The following is a 24,404-nucleotide window of genomic DNA, read 5'->3' as shown; positions in this document are numbered from 1 at the left end:
ATATAACTACAATTTAAATTAAAATATAAAAAATACAGAAACAGGACCACAAGCCTTAGATTTGTGTCATTAAAACATTGATATTTTAAAGAAAAATCCAATTTATTGTTAAGAGCATAGAACAAAGGTATCAGAAGGAAATTTGTCAGAATTTCCAAGACAGCTTATACTCATTAATAAAAACTGTAAGAAATGTGTTACTAGTTCTAACATGGTTTTACTTTAGAAATATATAAAAATGGCATAACCAAACCATTAAGATAAACAGAAATGGTTACAAGTAACTGAATAGACACTGAAAGCAAATTTTAAGGCAACTGATATTTTGAAAATATACTTTTGAGAGTTGAAAAACAGTTCCAGAAAAAAATACACTGATGCCGACTAAGTCGAATGTTATTAATAAACTATACTCACCTTATCCCTAATGTGAATGTTCGTTAAGTATTCAGATGGAACATGGAAGTCTGGATAAAAATAAAAAAAGTCTTATTAACTGGTTCTCAGTTACAAATACTTTTTTCAAAGGAATGAACGAAAACAGATGATCCTACCTATGTCTTGAGGTCGGCAAGGTGAAGATGCCCAAGGTGATGCAAATTTGGGGTAGAGATTTCTGAATAGGAAAAAAAAACACTCTGAAGTCAAAAAGTTGAAAAGCTTTCTAATCATATTTCAAAAAATAAAAATAGCAATCATTTCAAATAAAAAATAAGCTTCTTTCCCTCTAATGTCCTTTCTTTTGTTTATTAAGACAAAGAAGGAGATGGAAACAAAGCTAAATATGTATTCTTTCCTTTTTTTTTTGGTTTTTGGGACACACCTGGTGGCACTCAGGGGTTACTCTTGGCTCTGTGCTCAGAAATCGCTACTGGCAGACACAGGGGATCAGATGGGATGCTGGGATTCAAACCACAGTCTGCCTGGATCATCTGTGTGCAAGGCAAATGCCCTACCACTGTGCTATCTCTCCAGCCCCAAATATGTATTATCTTAACTCAATTATTATTATTATTTCATAAATGCCATGTCACTGAAAATTTACTTTCGCATTTATATAAACAGAAAAAAAAATCAATTACTAAAAGCAAATATTATCAATGCCTATGATATGTCTGGTATACTGTTCCACACCCATAGAGGATACATCAGTGAAATGGACAGGAATCAATGACACTGAAACTTCATTGCTAGTTAAAGAAAGTATATTGGAGGGAGCAGGCAAAAACAAATACCAAATAAATAGTGAGAAAATGATAAGGAGAGGAGATTGGCTGCATAAGTAAATAGGGTAGTTTGGTTAGGTCTCATTAAGGTGCGATCTAAACAGACCTGATGGATAAGTTAAAACAAATATGTTAATTATCTGTTAAAGCAACTAGTGGAAGGATATGATGACTGATTGCCTGAAGTCTAGTGTAGCTGGGACAAGGAGAAGCTGCTAAGATGAGTTAGAAAAGAGAGACAAGATCTGTAAGACTTTGTAGGTCTGTAAGTATTTGGGGCTTTAATGTATGAAAACTCAATGAATAAAATTTAATGTGATTAAATAATGAAGGCTCCCATTGTTTATTAATAAATATTGAGCAGAGGATTTACTTATTCACAAAGCGCTAACTTAGTTTTTTATACAAGATAAATATAAAGTAAGAATCATGATTAGTTGGCTAACAGAGTAATCGAGGAAGAAAGAAAGATGAGGAAAGCAGAGAGGGAGCAGACAAAAGTAGTGAGAAGCAACTGAGTCAATTCTGTTGAACACCTCTCACAGGATTAAGCAGGACAAATTCTTAAAAAAAAAAACTGCTGAATTTAGCAATAAAGGGGTCATACAATAACCTTGACACAGCAGCTTCAACTAAATGGTGGTGATGGGTGTGTGTATGTTTGTGTGTGATATGTGTGTGTGTGTGTGCAGCACTTTCCTAAAAAGAGAATTGGTTTAATTAAAGAATAGGAGATCAAACCCAGGGCCTCACACAGGCAAGGCAAATCATTTAAGACACAACCTAAGACCCAAGAAGACAAACAAAGGTTTGCAGCGACAGCACAGTGGATAGGGTGTTTGTCTGGTATGCAACTGACCTGGGTTCAATCCTCATATGATCCCCTAAGCCCACCAGGAGTAATTTCTGAGCATAGAGTTAGGAGTGATCCATGCTGGGTGTGGCCCCCCAAAACAAAATGACAACAGCAAAAGATGACAAACAAGAAATGACTCGTCTGTAGAATTATGATTATAAAGTGAATAAAAACATGGGGTAAGGAGAACAATTCATAAATGAAGACGGAATAAGAAAAAGTATTTAGTTATTAACAAGGAAGAAATAACTAAAGAATCAGTGATGACATCAGTGAGTGGCAGAGGTGATATAATTAGGTAATTTGGAATTAAGAATGTATAAATCTACAAAGGAAGTATTACAAGAAGACGGGAAATAAAAAAAATTTACTTACTCAGGAGAGTTTAGATTGAGGCCTAATGTTGTTAAGTCACTTCCTAAAGCAAGATGAACCATTCCTGGGTCTGTCTCTGCTGCCCTGATAAATGTTAATAGGCCAATCATTCCAAATTGGTCCGTCACCATCCCTTGAGGAATGTTAGTCACCCGGCCTGGAAAGAACACAGTCGTTTTAATCTTTAAAGAAAAACTAGACGATGAATTCTGCAATATTTTGATAGTTATAGTCTCACCATCAGGTAACACCTGGATCCCTTTCTTCTGCTGGTTATTATTTTGTGTTGTTGAACTTTTATCTCCAGGAAATTTGGGTCCATCAGTACTTGACGTCGTCTTGCCAGATGTATTCAAATTCTGAGATTAAAAAATTAAGTGCTACATTAAAATTTGTTAACATTAAAAGGCTGTAGTATTAGTATCTTTCTATTTATTCTTTATTATACTTAAAACTGGTCGCAAAATATTACCTGTTTTTCAAGATCTGTATAAATTTTTTTGGTTGCACAACTTGTTCCATGGTACACAAATACATCTTGCATTAATTCACATTTGAGTGTAAAGGGCAAAAGTGTATTAAAAATTTTTTCAGATCTTCAATCAGAAAATCTGTCAGTAAGTTTGTCTAGATATTTCAAAATTGTGCTGTGGATATCTTTGAAGTCACACTTTACAATACTTTAAAGTATCGTTGTGAAAACCTCGAAGATTATTTAAAAACTTTTAAAATTCTTAATTTGATTCTTACCCAGTACTCTTCCTTATCTAGTATAATTCAAACTCCCATCACAAAAAGAAAAAAAAAAAGACTACTTCAGTGAAATGTGGAAGAAATAAATACATTTGTTAAGTCAGAAAGAGGAAGCTGAGTTGGCTGAATCAACACAGGACTAAAAATGTGTATAAAGATTCTTCAAGGAGAAAACTTACTCAAGAAAAACACAGCTCCTTAGAAGGCTACAATATCAAACTTCATGGGATCCAGCTGACAGGGACTACAATAAAAGTCTAAATTAACTCTGAGAAGTTCAACAGAAATTTGCAAACCTATATGAAATAGGAAAAAAATAGGCTATCTTCTAAGTTATAAAGGTTTTCCACATTCTTCAGAAGTTAGATTATTACAGATACTCAAGATAAACAAATGTGTAATAGTACTTAGTAAGTCCTTAACACAGTGTACAAAATTGTTACTACAAGAGAACTCTGAAGAGAAAAACTACAACACTCATGTACGTAATTTTTCAGTTACTTACAGATTTGCTGTCATCATTACTTGACGTTGGATCTTTATAGCTGGAACCAGGTAATGCTGGAAAATCTTCATTGTGTATTGAGAAGTCCTGGGATTGCTCATTTGCTGGTTTTGTTACCATCCCAACTGTGTAATAAAAATAATACAAAGAATTACCACTGATATTCATGATTTTGAAAACCACAAGTTATAAAAAAATTAACTTTAACTTTATACTTTATACACTATGAAAGTACATTTCAGAAAATTAGTATTCAATTAATAATTAAATTTTTATATATCGATATTTTAAAATAGGAAATGATACAAGGGAACTAAATGTAATCCTATAATTCTAATCTAATATCATTCATAAACAGAAATATTATTTGAAATTAAATTTTTTGTTTAAAATGTTCTTTAAATAAATGACTAATGATTATAAATACCAGTTAATTGATAATACAAATGAACAAATAAGTTTTAAAATAACAGGTCAGTATTCTACTTGAAAGTGACTTACAGAGTGATCAAATTGCAATCAATTATAAAACAACTCCATATTATTTCAGATTTTCTTGGACTCCATGTAATAGATGTAAAACATGCAAGAAATGGGAAGTAATCTTCCCACTATACTTGGCATTACTCAGGCCCTTATTGGAGAACAATATCCACTTTGGGGCTCCACAATTCAAGAACGATATGGAGAAACTAGAGATGGTCCAAGGAGAGCAACGGGAATGATTAAAGGGATGAAAAAATGGACCTATGAGGAAAGGTTAAGAACATTAGAGTCTGAACTGAGAATCAAGTAGCCAGGTACTCAACTGCCAGGGCAGATCAGTTTTTGGTCTTTGCAAAAGACTGATTGGGAAGCTTCAGAACATGAACAACTTCCTATCTTCACATAGTATTTGTCTTCATGTTGAGAAACCTTTCTTGGTTGAAATGGGAAAATGTTATTAAAAAAAATGTGATGAACTGGTTTCTCTAAGTTCATTATATCTACTGTAAGTCTCTATCAGATCCTCCCCCGAAAAGAAACAGCACTGTTCTGAAACAATGCTGTTACACAGAATTGTTCATTATTTCATGCTCCCCTTCTTTCCACCTATATCCTATAGTCAAAGATTTCACTCAACAGCAAGTGAAGGCATAGTGGTGATTAACAATCTTCCTCTAGAAATGCCTTATAAACAGTGACTCTCATTGGGAAGTTTCTGTTTGCTTCCCAGGTGACATGTGTTCATGTCTATATGTAACTGTTCTTGTTAGAATGGGTTTGATTGATAGAGAGTGGGAGTACTACTAAACCCTACAATGCAGAGGTTAGGGCTGCTGTTCACTGTCATCTCATACTATTATTTTCAACCACTGGCTCACAGACAGATGCTGGTTTGCAAATGCAGAAAGGTGGAAAAACACACATTATTAAACCTTAGTTATAATCGCTGTTCCATGGATGAGTGTTCAGGATAGGTGGCAGTCCACAGACATAAAAGATTAAAGAATTATACTGCAATAAACAGGTAGCTCCCACACACAAGGAATTTTTGCAAGCAAGCTTAGTAATGTGGAAGTTAAAATCTGGCTTAGAAAAATATCAGCGTATGGCCAGTTGTTAATTACTAAATATGTATTCTTTATAAAGATGTTTGATTAGGACTGAGCTCAATAGAGTTGAGTGCGTGCTTTACATTGCGGGAAACCTAGGTTCATTGAGTTCACCATCCCTGGAACTACATGTGCACTGTCAGTGTGAGCCAATCCCTTACCACGCATGCACACATACCTTCAGACAGAAAAACATGCAGCTCACAGGTACAATGCATGCCTGCTGTGCCGTACATGACAACTGGGTTCAATGTCTGGCACTTCCAAACAAAAAGCGTGATAAATTAAGAAGAGGAATGGCAAACCACCAGCCAAAAAAAAAAAAAAGGAAAGGTACTTTAAGGTGAGAAAAAGTAACTCCTGCGTACCAAAAAGGGCTTCCTTTTGAGTTTGCTAGACAAACCAGGTTTTCCCATTTGTTATGGTATTCTGGGAGGGAAAAGCACCTTCAGAAACTTACACCAATGCCATCTAAAAACACACATACATATCTGTGTGTTAATGTGTACACAATGAAGGCTTTCACTGGTCATCATAAAAAAGTTTAATTACCATAAGGAGCTCTTCCAGCCAATGGGTTTATTAATGGAGTTGGATTACCACTTCCTTCCCTTCTGTTTCGGTCGGCTAATGCTGGAAAATCGGAAAGGTCCAATCCTGTCACATTTTCACTTCCATCTAAGCAACAGTAAGAAAGAAAAACAATAATTAATAATTTGGTTGAGCTGTGTACATAACAGTTTTTTGGTTGTATTGTAATACAATTTTCCTAATAATGAATAGCACCATGTGTTATTTAAGTTCAACGAATACAAATGAATTGATTTCATATGAACAGAATATAAGATTTAACCAGCACAATAAAATTCCCAAGATCTAGAGACTTAGGATACAGACTATCACATAAAAGCCCTGGAAAGATGGCAATCTAAAGAATCAGCTTGCTAGCTTAAAATGGAGACGATTCTAACTTCTCTTTTTCTTCTATCTGAGAAGAGGCTGCATCTAGAATGCTTGGAGGGCCTCTGGCAAATGGTTAGAAAGAGATAAGATATACCCCAGACACTGCTAAGAGGAGTAGAAAACCCTAAGACACTGCCCTCTGTAAATTTGACACACAGAATCATGCTTTTATTTGTATGAGTATTGCAGTTTCAGGTAACAGTAGGGCAATTACATACAATACTGGTAGGTGAGTAGGTTGGAAGAATGGAAATATAATACAAAACTCAAAATACATGTTCGCTACCTATTACACAGTAAGCGCTCAATAAATAATATACTGAATAAATCACTTTATGGTCATTTAAAAATTTTCAAGGCCAAATGGCTTTCTAAAAATTTTAAATAGAACACAATTTTTCTACTTTGCCTATTTTAATCATTCTCAATTTATTCACGTTTTTCATTCTGTTCACATTTTCTTTCTTCTGAGGAAACTTTACTTTCTACCTAAATTTTAGCCTATACTTTAACTTTTGCTCAATCTTTCTGTTTGTATTTTTTGGTTTGGGATCACATCCAGCTGTGCTCAGGGTTTAGCACTTGCTCCAAGTTCAGAACTTACACATGGAGGTGCTCAAAGGAACTACCTGTAGTACTGGGGACAGAACAGGGGTTAGCAGAGTGCAAAGCAAGCAGATTAGTCTCTGTACTACTGCTCAAGCACTGATCTTTTATAGAATGTATTATAAACATGAACTTTCCCCCCAGTTTTCTTTTTTCTCCAAATTTCATGTTTAGAAGAGTTTCCTCTCAAGTACTTTCTCAAAATCACTTTGTTAGAAAAAAAAATTACTAAATTAGTATTGACAATTTAAAATTCATATGGGGTATGAAAAAGAATATAACTTATTTATGTTCGATGGCTTAAAAAGGTAAATTATAAATCCTGAATGAAAAACTTACAATCTATTTGAACATGACAACAAAAATGAAGTGTTTCAGCATATGACAAAAACTCAAGTTATCAAATTACAAACTAAATATAAACTAAATATATATTAATTTAAAAAACTCTTTAGAGCTTCTATAGTAGAATTTTAAATTGCCATGGTATTTGAGAAAAATAATCTGTTAACATTAATAACCCCAAATTAGTATTTTTGGGCGAAGAATTTTCTATATAATAAACATTATTTTAAAATCTGATTCTAAAGTTTAAGTGTAAAAGCATAATTTAGAATTAAGATGGCATCGTGAGATATAACCTTACTTGATATGCCATTTAGCCAAAGGAAAAAGGTTAAACTGTGATAGGACAGCATGATCTCAGAAATAATGAAAAAAAAAAAAATAGGTCTGTTAGAAGTAACATAATGATACTTCATATTATCAAAACATTTAACACAAAAGTAACTCAAATGTTAAATTCAGTCATTTTAAAGTGCCATCAGATCAATCTGTTACCAAACATAAATCATATTTTATTATTAAACCTTCTCTAGTACTTCTATATGTTCTATTTTAATGTTGATTCTTTCACTACCTACGTTCTTTATATGCGTTTCTCTTTTAACAATAACGATCATTTTTGTCCTTTGACCATAATAATAACCTTTATTTCCTTTCTATGAAAAGGGTTTGGAGGCTGGGTGAAAAGGGTAAAACTGGAAACTACAACAGATTCTCCTGTTTTGCTGAAGCAGTTGGTTAAAAAAAAAAATAAGCCAATAGAATATGGGAAGTCTTCACTGTTAAAAAAATCAAAATTGAGTTTTCACATAATTGTTCTTAATTTTAAACATTTGATGAAAAAAATCCTAAAAAGGCTGCAAAACCAAACAAAAATCTAACAATTCCGTATCTGTAAGGGCTAAATGCCCAAATTACTGTTATTAAACCTAGTAAGAAAACATTTTAAGAGCTCCACAGAACTGTAACCGTCTCTTTAATAGGGATCTTTAAGAGTCAACATGCCATGCCACTCAATCTGATTTAGAATATAGTTCACAGACTGAACAAAAGATAGTCCAGTCTTAAAGCAAAACGATTCTGAGATATAAACAAATGTTTAGGCTTTTTGTAGGTATTAAGAAAGTAATCCTGATTTTATAACACTATCATTACCATATCAGGTTTAAAAAAAAGTTAAGTATCTCTATACCAAGCTAAATCCTATTGCTGTTCAAATTCTCACCAAATTTAATTCTCTCCACTTAACACATAAAAATTTCCTCTATTTTTAGACCAGTATGTTTGTTTTGTATCTCAATAATCTTAGTATATTTTAATAGGGTGCTAGCTCCAGGATAAGCTTACCTGTTCCATTAAAAATGTTACTTGATAAGGAGTTATTCATTCCAAATGCCTGATTCCTGTTCATTCCAAATCCAGACATACTGGGTACACAGAAAATAATTTTAGATAATACAGTAAGAATACTAACTTTCAGATGAAGAAAAAACAAAGTGTATATTTTGATCTCGCATATAAGTTGTTTAAAAACAATTGTATCTTTAAGTTTAATCTTTGTTTTTAATGAAAAACTTTCCAAAAATTCTTCCACGATCAACTAAGAACCAAAATATCTTAAATTGCTTCATTGTAAAACCAAAGTATTTATATGCGAGTCTTGAGGAAACAGATTATGGGTACCTTTTGTGCACATGCTAGAGGCAACTTACTGGACATACCGAAAGAAACTAGCCTCAAAAGTACACAATAAACTCTAAGGACTACTTTTCCTGAATGCTTGTTTTTAATTACTATTCCAGGGTAGTGAGCTATTATTTCGTCTCAGAAACAGTGTGCTTGTATACTTTTATATAAACTTAGCTTTTTCAAATACAATATAAACTCTCTAGGAACTGAGTTCATGTCTTATTCATCTTTGTATCCTCTGCCTTTGGTGGTAAATGGGATACAATAGAAGCTAAATGAATATTCCAGTGGATCTGAATTAAATGGCACCTTCCTTTAACTGGATTTAGTGTTCTGAAACATCCACATTTAAATAGTTCAGATTTTAACTAGTAAAGGAAAATAAAAAACATTGGTCTGAAAGCTAAACTCATAATACTAGTATTATGGTAACAATGCCTTCTTTTTTCTGCATAACCCTCAACAGGAGAACAAACACACACAAAAAATTAAGGCTGAACTTATGCCAGAACTAATGTAGAATATCAAAATGAATATAAATCCTACAGTAAAAATACCAATCTTCAATATGAAATAAATTGATGAAAGAGCACATTGGTGTTTAATAAAAGCAGGGGTGAACTTTCTGAAGATGAGTTTTATCTAAATCTGTCTTTGTCTAAATCTATCAAACTATAGTTAAAAAATATTTTCATAAGATAATGCAGGTAATCAAAACCTAATGAAAGACTGTGAAAACTAATAGAAAAAGTTGTTTAATGGCATGTTAGAACTGCTTATGTTATATGCACTCTCAAATACTGAATATATGCTAAAACAATCTGTAATAAAGAAAAATTTTATCAATAGCAATAACAAAATTAAGGTGTACATTTCAATGATAATTTATGAGCAAAGTAATTTTCAAAGACAAAAAAATTAGAAATATGCTTAAGTTTTAAATATACATTGAACAATTCTATAAAATTGCAGAAAGATGTGATAAAGTCCAAGACGTAGTAGTATATGGTTAGGAAGTTAACAAGGAGATTTTTGATAATAGTTTAGAAAAATAGCCGTTTCATTAAAAAGAACAGTGAATACAAAAGGGATAACTTAGCAACATTAAAATCACGGATGAAGATTAAAACAGACAATGTGCAAATAATATTTGAATCAGATTTTATAAGTATTAATTAGAATAAATTCAAATGGGACTGATGATAGCAAATAGATCAAAGTCCTTTTCTCCCAAAATCCCCCCATTTAAAAAATTTGGTGGTGGGAATGCCCCTGATTCAATGTCTCTATGTACCTGAAATACTACGGTGAGTGATTTGTAATCCACTTTGGTCAAAATAAAAATTTTTAATAGTAAAATAAAAAACTCGTTTAAAAAAATTGGCAAACATTGTTGCAAGAAAGAAAACCATAAGATTTTCATAAGTCACAGACAACTTAAAACAAACAGCTTAAAACTCCCAACAAAATGGGTAATGGTCAATATTATTTTTACATAGTCTTGTGTGCAATGAACAGTAACAAAAGAAATGATAAATAGCTCATTTTTTTTAGGTTTAAATCCAGAACATGATACTCCTCAAATACTGAAGACTGTAATGGTTAAGTCTCCAAAGCACAAACTAATCAAGGCATTAAATATAGTGAGTCAAAGAATTTATATCGAGCCCTTTCTTATAGATCTGGACTCTTGCCTCCTCATATGAGGCAAGTGAAGGTAGTCACTTCCTCTCTTAGAGGAAGGCAACAAAAACTTACCTAATGGCAACCCAAGAATAAATGCTCGAGCAACAAAAAGCTTTCTAAAATAAAACTGATTTTTAAAACATCTTTTGGGGATTTTTGTTGTTATTTGAAGCACACTGGGTCATGCTCAGGGTTCACTCTTAGTCTTCTAGAGATCGTTTCTAGAGAGGCTCGGGAAAGCATACAGGGTGCCACGGATAGAATCCAGGTCAGTCATATAGAAGGCAAGTGCTGTACCTGCTGTTTTTTCTTTATCTTTTTCTTTTTCTCCTCCCTCCCTTCTTCCTTCCACCCTCCCTCCCTCCTTCCCTTCCTTCCTTCTTTCCTTCCTTCCTTCCTTCCTTCCTTCCTTCCTTCCTTCCTTCCTTCCTTCCTTCCTTTCTCTTTCTTCCTCTCTCTTCTTCTTCTCCCCCCCCCAACCATCACCCCCCACTCTGCCTTTAATGTAGGAATGTTAATGTTGTGATATTAGCAGAAAGGTCGTCAATGCATGATGAAGCATGTTTGAGAGAAAACTTAAGACAAAAGAACAGTACTGAATAAGAGAAGGCAAATTTTAAAGTAACCCAAAAGATAATTATACACAGTATCTATCAATAAACTCTTACCTGTTCACAGTAAAAGGCTGTCGAGAAGGCTGCTGCTTTGGCATACAGATTATGCTTGGCGAGCTTCTGTTGGGGCTACCTAACCCTGAACTGCTCATGCTATTTGTCCTGCTAGGAATTCCAATGCCCTGACCAACCTGGGAGTGGTTCATCATATTCCTAGGATTCATAGGCAAAATACCCCTGAAAAAGAAGGCCATTATAACTAAATAAGCTCTCCAGAATTACTTGTTACAATTCTCTATAATTAATTAATTGCTCTAACTCTAGAATCTACACAAGTAGACCTAAAAATTACCTTGCTAATTTTCATTGTCTGGCAATTCTAGCTCATTGCATTGAAAAGAACAATGAAGCAAACCACTTTTTAAAAGGGCAGTAAATGATAAAGAAACTAATATAAGATGATCTCTCTCTAAGATGAGAGAACTAATGATACTACAAATAATACAAATGTGTCTCATTGCACTTATTTATTTTTTTTTATTTTGTTTTTTTTTTTTTTTTGTTTTTTTGGGCCACACCCGGCTGTGCTCAGGGGTTACTCCTGGCTGTCTGCTCAGAAATAGCTCCTGGCAGGCACGGGGGACCATATGGGACACCGGGATTCGAACCAACCACCTTTGGTCCTGGATCGGCTGCTTGCAAGGCAAACACCGCTGAGCTATCTCTCCGGGCCCTCATTGCACTTATTTTAAAATAATTTTATATCAAGGGTATGTCACTTTACCCTCTTCATATTAACAGGCATAATTTAATCTGTTTTACTCTCATTAACAAAAAGATGTATAGTAAAATAGCAGTAATCAATTATTTAAATAACAATCCTTTAAAAAAGAACTAGTTTTTTGAAAATGTTGACAACTGGTACATTAGCTGCAGGATACATACATGTGATCAATTCAATGAATTCAATTATTCTTTTCCTAGTGAAAAGCAATGAATTCAAAAATTCAAATGGTTAGATCCTTAAAAAATATGCTTAATCTACAAATATACATTTCTGGGAAACATCTGGCCCATTAATAAATACCTGCTTGGAGATGGAGGCGTGTGAAGTGACATTGTTGGTACCCCTGTTGTTGGCGTGACGTGGCTCGGTAACTGAGTGCCTTGTGACAAGCTGCGGTTTAACTGAGGGGTATTGTTGCTCATCCCCCTCATTGGAAGGCCTAGTGCACCTATTTAAAAAATAAAATCCAGAAGGAAATTCATTACCATCGAACATGAAATTGCTATCCAACTTTTGGAATTGGTAATTTAAAACATTTTAAATGATCTAACATGTAATATAAGTTGTAAGTAGATACATTCAATTCACTCCTAAGAGACTCTATTTTTAATAAAAAGCTTCTAACCTAAAACTATAATAAATACTGCAGTTATATTTCCTATCTTCCTTTCAGTCCTGTTTTACAGAAACTTTGTTAATGACTAGAAAATGATATGGCTTTTAAAGTCTTAATAAAGAAAAACATTTTCCACAAATCTGTCTTGAAGAAATGTACAATCAGTGTATTTTCCTGTTTTAACCTACTTAGTTATAGAAGCTACTCTAACTCTACTACTGTGTTGTAATCACTCTAATTTTTATATGATCCTTTTTAAAATGCAATTAAGAAAAATAAAGTTCCTTTTCTATTATTTTATTTATACAAACAATCCTCAACACTATAATTTTTATAAACCCAACATATAAGGTTCAATAATTTTTCTAAGAACATAACCTGGCATATTTATAAGAAACAAACAAGCAAAATCAAAGAATTTCTCTGTTATTCCAGGGTCAGCTATTGGAATGTTTCAATAGTTTTTTTTTTAATACTGTTGAGGACTTAACATTCAGATATTTATGACATATTGTATTTTACTGATATACAAAAACAATTTTTCTTCCTTTATCCCTCAAATTAAAAAATGTTTAGCAGTTAGGTTGCTAGTCTATCTGTATATGAACTTCCTTGCCTCTATCTTCCTAATCCACATTTAAATGTTGTTATATTTAGCCATGAAATGGCAATCAAGTCTATTCCAAATTGGGGTTAGATAAAAGTGATAAGATGGAGTGAGAGCTAATGAACATGTCAAAGACTTTAGTGCTAGGTATTAAAGGTGACACTCACCAGACCTTTTGGTCTAATTTTGGTTACATTCAAGAAATCAAAAATCTGAAGTTCTGGGGCCGAAGTGGTGGCGTGGAGGGTAAGGAGTCTGCCTTGCCCACTCTAGTCTAGGAAGGACCGTGATTCGATCCCCCAATGTCCCAGAGGGTTCCCCAAGCCAGGAGCGATTTCTGAGCGCAGTCAGGAGTAACTCCTGAGTGTCACCGGATATCCAAAAAAATAATCGAAAGATCTCAAAACTATATGCCCCTCACCCCAAAAGCAGAGTGTGATGTACTTTAGTTTACTTAATATATTTTTGCAAAGTTCAACATCTGGCATAGCAGTGTAGCACTACTGTACCACTAGAGATAACAGTGGATCATGAAGATTTCACTATAGGTCTCTGGAACTAGGATATTGAATACAAGTATTCAACTTGTAGCCTAACTGATTTCTCAGTTGAATAAGGCCAATGAACCCAGCTCAAAATAGCTTCTATATTTAAAGCACACTCAGTCCTGTGCCAGAAAGATCTCTGTTTGGCTCTGCTTTTGAGTCAAATGAAGAGAATTAGTCTGGAGTATACAACTGTCTGATCATTACAAGTTTTGTGAACAGGAGAACATTACTAGTCAGTCACTCTAAATCAAAAGATTAAAGAGATCAATTTATGGCAGATTTCTTCAGAAGAAATCAGCATTTTTCCTCTTCTCAAGTACACTAGTTTTCCTCGGCCCTCTCTAATAATAAAATGCCAAAGTGGTACTATTCACATTAGCCATTCAACACACATTTACTGAGTGCCTAAAGTATATTAAGTACTGTGCTAAGTACTGGAGATGGATAGAGCAGTGAACAAATTAGTAAAGGCTCCTACCCTCAGGGAGTTCACATCCTTCTCCCCAAATTAGCTGTTCTAAATTCAGTTATTGATGCAAATTTCCACAGGAATGTGTTTCTCGCAGTCACTAAACACCAAGAAACATGATTTTCAAGTTAAAAGGGAACTTAATGATCACCAAGTCCAATTTTACAGATTAGGAACGTAAGTCTCATAAGTTAACTGACTTCTCCAAGGTGACACAAAGAAACAAGACTAGAATTTAGATCTCTGACTACCTAGTATTCTTAGCTGCAGCACTATGATCGCAATATAACTCTAAATTAGCACCTGTGTGAGTAGTGCCTTTGGCATTCAAAGACTTCTCTTTTTCTTTTTTAGAATGTTTACTTTCCTTTAGAATTTTCTGAATCTTTCTTTTGTTCTCTTCCCTTAACCTTTTGCCATCCATTCAGTGGTTTTTATTGGTTTTTGGGTCACACCAAAAACCAGGGGTTACTTCCGGCTCTGAACTCAGAAGTGGTTCTTGGCAGGCTTGGGGACCATATATGATGCCGGGAATCGAACCTGAGTCTATGCAGGGTTGGCCACATGCAAAGCAAATGCCCTACTGCTGGCTCTGCTGGCTCTCCAGCCCCACCTTTACTCTCTTTAATACCTTCAGCGCTATAAACATAAACCTCCAAAATTCTAGGACCCTCTGGATCTTTTCGAGTAATAAAAATGTCTAACAAAAAATTCATTTAAGAAATATTTACTTCCCTCTCAATATACATATTTACCTAAATTCATACTGCATTGTAAATCTTTACAACTTCAGAACTATTTTAAATTGGGAGCCTCCAAATACTGGCACAAAAACTTTTAGAGAACAAAACAATATATAAAGTTATGTTTTTAATGAATTAAAGAACAGCAAACAAGTTATAATGCTGAGAGCAGAGGAAGAGAGTTTAAAGAACTCAAAGATGTAGTAGTTTTATTTTCCTATACATAGATGTACATGGAATCTATTATGCTGAGTGAAATAAGTCAGAAGGATATAGACACAGAATAGTCTCACTCATGTATAGGTTTTAAGAAAAATAAAAGACATTTTTGCAATAATTCTCAGAGACAAAAGAGAGGAGGGCTGGAAGGCCCAGCTCACGACAAGAAGCTCACCACAAAGAGTGATGACTGCAGTTAAAGAAATAACTACATTGAGAACTATCATAACAATATGAATGAATAAGGGAAGTAGAAAGCCTGTCTAGAGTACAGGCAGGGGTGGGGTAGGCAGGAGGGAGATTTGGGACACTGGTAAGGGGAATGTTGCACTGGTAAAGGGGAGTGTTCTTTACATGACTGAAACCCAACGACAATCATGTTTGTAATCAAGATGTTTAAATAAAAATATATAATAAAAAGAATGAAGGGAAAAGAGCATTCACTTCAAACTGTCCAGGCATATGTAATAATTTAGTTATTTTTAAAATACAGATTAAAATGATTCCTATGACCACACAGAAATAGTCAAAGAATTTTAGAAAGGGGCCAGAGAGATAGCATGGAGGTAAGGCGTTTTGCCTTGCATGCAGGTCGGTGGTTTGAATCCCAGCATCCCAGATGGTCCCCTGAGCCTATGGTCCCCTGAGCCTGCGAGGAGCGATTTCTGAGCATAGAGCCAGGAGTAACTCCTGAGCGCTGCCGGGTGTGACCCGAAAACAAACAAACAAAAAAAGAATTTTAGAAAACAAAATATACTCAAGTCATTAAATATGAGTTACTTGAATCAAAAATAATTATAATAACTTAGTAATATCTAGGAAAGGGAATATTTCACTAATATCATAAGAACATCACAGAAAATCATCTCCAAAAGGGTCATATTAAGAAAACACTCAAGCTAAAAGAAATGGGTCATAAAATCTTCTCAGTCATATAACTGCAAAGTGAAAAAATATAAGCGTGAATGCAAATATGTATACCTGAATTGTATATAGTAGGTATCTGGGAGAGTAGTGGAATTAAAATGTATTGAACACCTAACAAATCATATTGTCAAGCTGCGTACTACTTAATCTCCTTTTCTCCTACAGAGAATCTTCTTTTACAGATAAATAATAAAAAGAACAATATTGTGAAAAAGCAAATAACAGGTTGTAATTCAGAATCCATTTTCTCTTTTAGTACAATGAGGATACAGAATAACTGTACCTTGGGAAGGAACAAATACGTTCTAGTCTCTTATTTGATGGGTTTCTCAACAAAGAACGAATCAGATCTTTATTGTTCATTCTCTTTTTCAGCAATCTAAGAAATGTTTCTATAGATTATTTCCATGACAGAAACAGATTACCCTTTAATACATCAAGATGTATCTGAATTTATTTAATATTTGACAAAAGAAATCAATTTAATGATACCCAAAATATTAAGGAAGAATTCAATATAGCAACCAGGTTCTTGAATACTCATGTTTAAACAAGTCTCCCAAAATCTTTATTGAAGATGACTCTTAGAAGAATTCAAGTATCCTCCTGCCCATTCCCAAAACAATTAGCATTCTCCTGAAATTCACTGTCTGCCCCATCAACAGAACATCTTATTATCTTGAACCTACTCTGCTCCTAGCCAGCTATAATCTGTTATATTATTTCACCGACTGATTCTGTCACCAAAATAGAAATATTTAAAGACACAAAAGTGTACAGAGACCATTAGTTTACTGGTGATGTGTGTAAAACCAGACCAAAGATAAAAGAGCATCATTAACCTGTACAGGAAAATCAACTTGAATATCATTCTTATCAGAGTCCCAGAATTATGAAGGTCAGCAAAAATATTTGGATAAATGTCATCCAAAAATATTCCAAATTTAGTATATACTAATGACATACAAAATATATTTAAAAAAATGCAATATAGCCAGTCCCCTCCCCCCCAAAAAGAGCCAACATCAAGCTATGTGCTCAAGATTCCAATATGGAGTAAAAACTTGTGGAATGAAGATGTAGCTAGAGATCTGCAGACAGAGCACTTGCCTTGCATGTGGCAAAGTGTCTTGGTTTGGTCACAGCACCTCACTCACAAAATTAAACCCACAACTCCCCCTCCAAACAAAAACAAAAACTTGACTTCCATTTTAATCCTTTTTTTCTTTTCTCTGCAATGTACATGCATAATATTTGTGGATGAATATGGAAGAAATTACTAACACAAATAAGATAGTAAATTAGGTTTGGGATCAGAAAAATGTTTTCTGGAGGAATCAAATCAAGAATCAGACAACAAATTACTTTTTAGCAATAAATTCAGGTGGATAAAAACACTAGAACTTCAAATAAAACAGGGGCTGGAGTGGTGGCACAAGCGGTAAGGCGTCTGTCGTGCCCACGCTAGCCTAGGACAGACCTTGGTTTAATCCTCTGGTATCCCATATGGTCCCCCAAGCCAGGAACAATTTCTGAGCGCATAGCCAGGAATAACCCCTGAGCGTCACCGAGTGTGGCCCCAAAAAACCCCAAAATGAAACAACACACACACACACACACACACACACACACACACACACACACACACACACACACACAAGAACTTCAAATAGCTAAATGTATGAATTAAGAAAGTAGGAGTACTTTTATTTCTTGGTACCAGGAGGAGCTAACACGTCCCAAATCCTTAATAAAGGGACGCTGCTGAGAGTTGCAAAGGACATTTGACTGCACCTTTATAGCCACTGGTAAATGTAGTTGTGGAAATACTATGGGGAATCTCACATACTTTGTAAGTCTAACCTAAAATTCCGTTTTAGGTTACAGGGCACTCAATCACAAAGTGAAACATTTCAAAGTCTAAGTATCACTTTTTTTTTTAACCCCTCTCTGTAATATATAACATCACTAAACCACATTAGCTCTATTTCCATAATAATCCAAATCTTTTTGAAATTTTTTGTTTCAGGTCTGTTATATGCGGTGATGCATGGTTAATCACCTTACTCACTTTTATTAACACTTCCACTATAAGTCCAGTCATTCTAACTTTCTGACAACTGTTTCTCCATTCATCCCCACTCCATCCGATCCATTTTATATAGAACGTGATTTGTTGTATATAGAACGTGATTTGTTGAATAGAAGCTGTATCTTAATATCCTACACATGAAGTTTACAATTAATCCAGATTCATTCTGATCTTTAAAAAGCTCCACAATCTCTCACCTATTAGTCATTAACCTTCATTATACCAGCATTCTCACTCTTCCTTTAACTTAACACTAAGCTCTTTCTTATGGGCTCTTGACGAAGACCTTTTGATTTCCTCTGTACCAGCTGACAGTAGGTCTTCCCAAGCTCTTCCCATCTCAACCTTTAGGTTTCTATCCAAAGATCACCTTTTCAAAGACAGTTTCTGTTCATGTAAAATATTAATTCCATTTGCCCAGACACTAACCAGACTCAATTTTTATAGTGCTTATCAGAAAATTATTTTTTGTCTGTCATTAACATAAGGTCCATGAAGGCATGGCCAACTCTTTATTTTTAGATTCTAAAATAATGCTTTCCTCATGATATTAAGCAACATTACTGATAAATTCTATCATTGGTTCAGTTAAAGATAAATCAACAGGTCCAGATTTTTCAAACCTAGAAATTAGTACTTACAGTTTGAACTGTGTGCAAATTTGTGACTTTAACGAACACATAGTATTCAATTTTACATAAAACTACAGGTTCACACAGTTATGTTTACAAAGTAATGTAGTCCTGTCTCTTCTAGCTACATAACGATGGACAAGTTGCTTAATCGAATGAGGCTGCTATGAAGAGGAAATGAGCCAATTTACAGGAAGCTCTTCAAGTAACATCTCATAAGGTAAATACCAAGTATTAGTGCAGGGGAAGGGGTTGAAAGGAGGAAAGAGGGACTAAGGGATGCAAAAGATAAACTATGCCTGTAAAAAGAAAGCCAACCAGTAGCCCTCAAAGCAAAGATGACAGTCTTAATGATGTTATACTTTTCACCAGAAAAATAATTATTTTCTGAAGAAAATGAGGATCTAAAATATCTGTTGTAGCTGTGTCCTTAAACTTAAAAAAGAAACAAATATATTGGGATATAGTCTTCATAATCATGGTAAGTATACTTCTCAACTAAAATAGTCTACTAGATTTTCTCTGGCTTAGTAAACAAGACCAATTCAGTATCCATTCCATATTACACACATTGTTTCTACTAATAACTAAGGCAATCTTGGCCATAGTCTCCTTAAAATCAATTCAAAAATGACCTCATGACCAGGTTACACTGGGGTGAAGGGGTGTACTTTTTGATGACTCAAACCGAACTACAAACATGCTTGTAATGATGGTGCTTAAATAAAGATATTAATAAATAAAATAAAAAATAAAAACAAGGGGCCGGAGTGATAGTGCAGCGGTAGGGTGTTTGCCCTGCAATCAGCTGACCCAGGACAGATCTGGGTTCGATCCCCAGTGTCCCATATGGTCCCCCAAGTCAGGAGCGATTTCTGAGCTCATAGCCAGGAGTAACCCCTGGGCATCATCGGGTGTGTCCCAAAACCCCAAACCCAAAATAAATAAATAAAAAACAAAAGTGACCTCATGTAAATTCTTTCTGCCCATTATTCAAGATATATAACTATTTCTGCTTTGCAGAAATATCCAGAAAACTATTTCCCCCAACTCAACAGTATTATAGAGTATATACACTTATCCTACATACTAAGTTATATGTAGGTGCCCTATCTTGTTCATACATTCAACAACCATTTACTGAGTGCTCATCATGTTCAGAGTATTGAGGGTATTAACATAAAAAAGACATTCATTAAACATATGCATTAATACAACAGCTATGCACATCTTCATAGATAAAAGAATCGTCTTTTACACAAAGTATCTAGACAGTGAAATACAGTTAACAATGGGCACTGAGGGGCCGGGCGGTGGCGCTAAAGGTAAGGTGCCTGCCTTGCCAGCGCTAGCCTTGGACGGACCGCGGTTCGATCCCCCGGTGTCCCATATGGTCCCCCAAGCCAGGAGCAACTTCTGAGCACATAGCCAGGAGTAACCCCTGAGCGTTACCGGGTGTGGCCCAAAAACCAAAAAAAAAAAAAAAAAAAAAAAAAAAACAATGGGCACTGAGTAAAGTAACTACTAAATTTAACTCCTACCTTCATTTGAACACTTCTCAGCAATTTACTATGTCTTTCTCTTCAAACATTTAATATTCAACATTCAGCCTTATAGTTTATGCATAACCCTGTAGGCTATTATGTAACATTTATATATAAACTTGCCTTTTCCCAATCAGAACATATGCTTGACTAAGAATTCCCAGTATTAATTCAAGGCTCTACAAACTGGCCTTACAATTTCTTAATGTTCCCAAAATGAATCGTTTTCCTAGTCATATTGTCAATGGTGTCAATTTTGAACCATTCCACCTATTCTCTAATTTTTTCGCAAAAGTGGCTTTTATATTGGTTCTTAAAATATATCACTAGATTTTTTGGAAAGCACATGAGTATATCACAATTTTCAGTCAGAAGTCCAGATCATCGAGAGACAAGTTTATTTCCCTTAACAGCTAGAGGTCCAAGTTCTCTCTCTGAGAATTCAGATATAAATGTGTAAAAAGTATCACTTAAGAGAGCTAGTGAACCGATGTGTCTTTCACGGAACAGGCATGTACGAAACACTAGTAAATGGATTTTTTGGTTTTCTTTGTTTGGGCACCATGCTTAAGACTTATTCCTGGCGCTGAGTTGAGGAATCACTGCTGCTGGGGTAAGGAGATCATGTGGGGTGCCAGGGATTAAAACTAGATCAAGTGTGCAAGGCAAGTTCTTTACCACTTTACCTGCTGTACTATTTCCTATGTCTCTGACACACAAACATTCGTGAATTGCACTTTGTCTTTTCTCCAGTCCCCATGTCTTAAATTCTGTTGATAACTAAAATACCCTCATTCCAACTATACACCACTAATTTTAATGAATATACAGAAGATATACTAATTACTGGTCTTTGTTTATTCCAATAATCTGACAGCTTTAAGATCCCAAAATTTTTTAGGGAGGAGGGGCACACCTGTGGGTGGGTACTCAGGGTTTACTCCTGGCAGACTTGAGGGACCATATAAAATTCCAGGGATCAAACCTGGGTAGGTCACATGCAAGGCAAATGCCCTATGTGCTATGATATCATTCTGGCCCCAAGGATCACAAAGATTTGTTTTGTTTTGGGGCCACACCCAGATGCACACAGGACTTTGCACTAAGAAATCGCTCCTGAGAGGCTCGGGGGACCATATGAATGCTGGGGATCGAACCTGGGTCCATCCCAGGTCAGCTGCGTACAAGGCAAATGTCCTACCGCTGTGCTATAGCTCTGGCCCAAATTTTTTAAGACTGTAAAATGTGGATAAAATCTTATATAAATACCCAAGAGAAGTAAAGAATATCATACAACTTGACTAGATGACTAAGATTCCTTTTACTGGCTTCAAGTTTATCATTTGGTAGAATGAATTCACATGAACTCTTGGATAAAAAATTATGTGTCTGGAGATAATAACACTACATTAAACCTGCACTACAGCCTTTCCTTGGTAGCCTTATTTACTCGACAATCAAATTTCATCCAAACCCAGCAAAATGTAGATCTATTTAAGTCTGTATTCATTCTAAATAATTTTCTCTACCTTGTTTTATCTAATTGACTCTGTCATCTCTTTTTCTTCTCTACTTCTACTTCAAATGTCTCCAATCAAATTGTAAATAAATAATAAAGCTCTAAAAAGCAATGTTCAGGGGTCACTCCTGGGTTTGCCCTCAGGAATCACTCTGGTGGTATAGGACTGGAGGAGGGTGGCGGGAGAGACACATCATATGGTATGATAGAGACTGAAACGGGGTTGATGGTAAGCAAGGCAAGTGCCTTACCCACTCATTGTACTATCACTCCAGCATCAAGTAAACCTCTAATAGTGCAAATTCCTAATGAACTTTGCCAACCTACGTTACAGATTTTAGTTAATGGTGAAACAATGTACTTGAATACAAAAAATTTAGTCCTGGGGCAAGAGAGACAGCAGAGAGGTATTAAGGTACTTGCTTTGAATATAATCATTCAATTCCTGGCACCACATAATTCTCTTGAATACCTTTGGGAGTGACACCCGACAGAACCAACAGTCCTGACTACTGGATAACCACTGGATCTGGCCCCAAAACACATACAACCATAACAAACAACAAAAATGTAACCACTAATTCCAATGCATCATAATATCTGTCATATGAATAATATATATATATATATACTCCCATCTGCTTATTCTTTTTCTTTCTATCTTTTATTTAATTGGGCCCCTCAAGTTTCAGTGTTTGATGTTCTTAGTCTACTGAAATACTTTCCATTACGTCATCCCATCTGGCCCTTTTTTTTTTTTTTTTTTTTTTTTTTTTTTTTTTGGTTTTTGGGTCACACCCTGTGACGCTCAGGGGTTACTCCTGGCTATGCGCTCAGAAGTTGCTCCTGGCTTCTTGGGGGACCATATGGGACGCCGGGGGATCGAACCGCGGTCCGTCCTAGGCTAGCGCAGGCAAGGCAGGCACCTTACCTCCAGCGCCACCGCCCGGCCCCCCCATCTGGCCCTTTTATGTCTACTTTAACTCAGAAAGACTGGGAACCAACCTCTGGCTTTTATTCACTAGTTGTAGTTTTGGGGTTTTTTTCCCCCCTGGTTTTGATTTTTGGGTCACACCCGGCAGTGCTCAGGGACTACTCCTGGCTCTACACTTAGAAGTCACCCCCGGCAGGCTCGGGGGACCATATAGGATACCTGGATTCGAACCACCATCCTTCTGCATGCAAGGCAAACGCCCTACGGCTGTGCTATCTCTCTGGCCTGCCTTAAGAGCTTTCAATTCCAACTATCAGACTCAGCTGCATGCAAAGTCTTACAACTGTACTACTACTTCTCAAGCCATGTGGCTTCTTTTTAAACTAATAAGTACCTTCAAGTAGTTTTTCTAATGATACCTGTATTAATTACCTTGTATAACCTTAATAATTGATATCATCATTTAGACAAACGCAGATCAATAAAAACTACCACAATTAGTTATTTAAAACTCATTGTATTCTGTAATCTTAAAGGAAATTACATTTTCACATTTGAAAATTAAATACTTGGGTACAACTTTAAGTCTGAAAGGCATTCTAGCCACTATTTCTCTTCACAAGATAATTTCAAATGTAGTTTTTTCACATTCTACATCTCTTTCTATTGTGTTGAATCATAGGTTAAAATGTTAGCAGTACTCTACATAAAGGATAGATTTGCAATGGTATGACATTTCCATGGTAACAGCCACAAAATACTAGATTTTACATTATAAAACAAATGTAAAAATTTTTGACTTTGTAATATGTAATAAGAAAATTAAACATTCCCTCAACAAGAACAAGCATTTGTGAATAAACAACTTTTTATAATATAAAAACTTTTTTCCCTTTATTTTCTGCTTTTGGTTTCTGGACAATACTTGGCTACGCTCAGAGTATACTCATGACTGTGCTCAGGAATGACTCCTGGAGGGGCTCAGAGAACCACATGTGGTGCTGGGTATCAAAAATGTATCAGCTGCATGTCAAGGCAGCACTTGATCTGCAATACTAGCTCTCCAGCCCAATGTAAACAGTTTGCAAAGTTATTTCATTAATAGAGGAAAACTGTTAATATCTACAAGCAATTTAGATTTACCAATTCTGTACGAACAACAACATTGCATTTCACAGCAAAGCCACAAAAGACAGAGAAAAGAAGGTAGAAACTACTTAATTATTAAAAGATGAGAGGTCAGCCGTCTGATACTAAATAATAATAAAATCTTACTAATACGCAATATGGAAACTTTCTAACTTTATTTTAAAAAACATAGTGATGGGCCAGAGCGGTGGCACAAGCAGTAAGGCGTCTGCCTTGCCCGCATAGCACAAGACGGACCACGGTTTGATTCCCCGGAGTCCCCTATGGTTCCCCAAGCCAGGAGCAATTTCTGAGCGCATAGCCAGGAGTAACCCCTGAATGTCACTGGGTGTGGTCCAAAAACAAACAAACAAACCTTAGTGATGATTAGCATTATTGACCGCTTACTATATGCACTAGGCACTG

General features: G+C 35.3%; 1 protein-coding gene across 2 annotated transcripts in view; it reads right to left on the bottom strand.

Moving 5' to 3' along the window:
* CNOT2 (CCR4-NOT transcription complex subunit 2) overlaps nucleotides 1-24,404 on the bottom strand; it is a 112,109-nt gene that overhangs the window by 10,278 nt on the left and 77,427 nt on the right. For both annotated transcript variants that reach the window (XM_049782753.1, XM_049782754.1), the window contains exons 5-13: nucleotides 12,301-12,448; nucleotides 11,268-11,450; nucleotides 8,572-8,651; nucleotides 5,863-5,988; nucleotides 3,716-3,840; nucleotides 2,696-2,816; nucleotides 2,458-2,614; nucleotides 555-616; nucleotides 418-467 (exon numbers count right to left, since the gene is read on the bottom strand). In XM_049782753.1, the coding sequence (XP_049638710.1) occupies nucleotides 418-467; nucleotides 555-616; nucleotides 2,458-2,614; nucleotides 2,696-2,816; nucleotides 3,716-3,840; nucleotides 5,863-5,988; nucleotides 8,572-8,651; nucleotides 11,268-11,450; nucleotides 12,301-12,448 (1,052 nt within the window). The remainder of the gene's footprint in view (nucleotides 1-417; nucleotides 468-554; nucleotides 617-2,457; nucleotides 2,615-2,695; nucleotides 2,817-3,715; nucleotides 3,841-5,862; nucleotides 5,989-8,571; nucleotides 8,652-11,267; nucleotides 11,451-12,300; nucleotides 12,449-24,404) is intronic.

This window comes from Suncus etruscus, chromosome 11, assembly GCF_024139225.1.
Source record: "Suncus etruscus isolate mSunEtr1 chromosome 11, mSunEtr1.pri.cur, whole genome shotgun sequence".
Classification (NCBI taxonomy): Eukaryota; Metazoa; Chordata; class Mammalia; order Eulipotyphla; family Soricidae; genus Suncus; species Suncus etruscus.
This window is presented reverse-complemented; position numbering and strand designations above follow the sequence as displayed.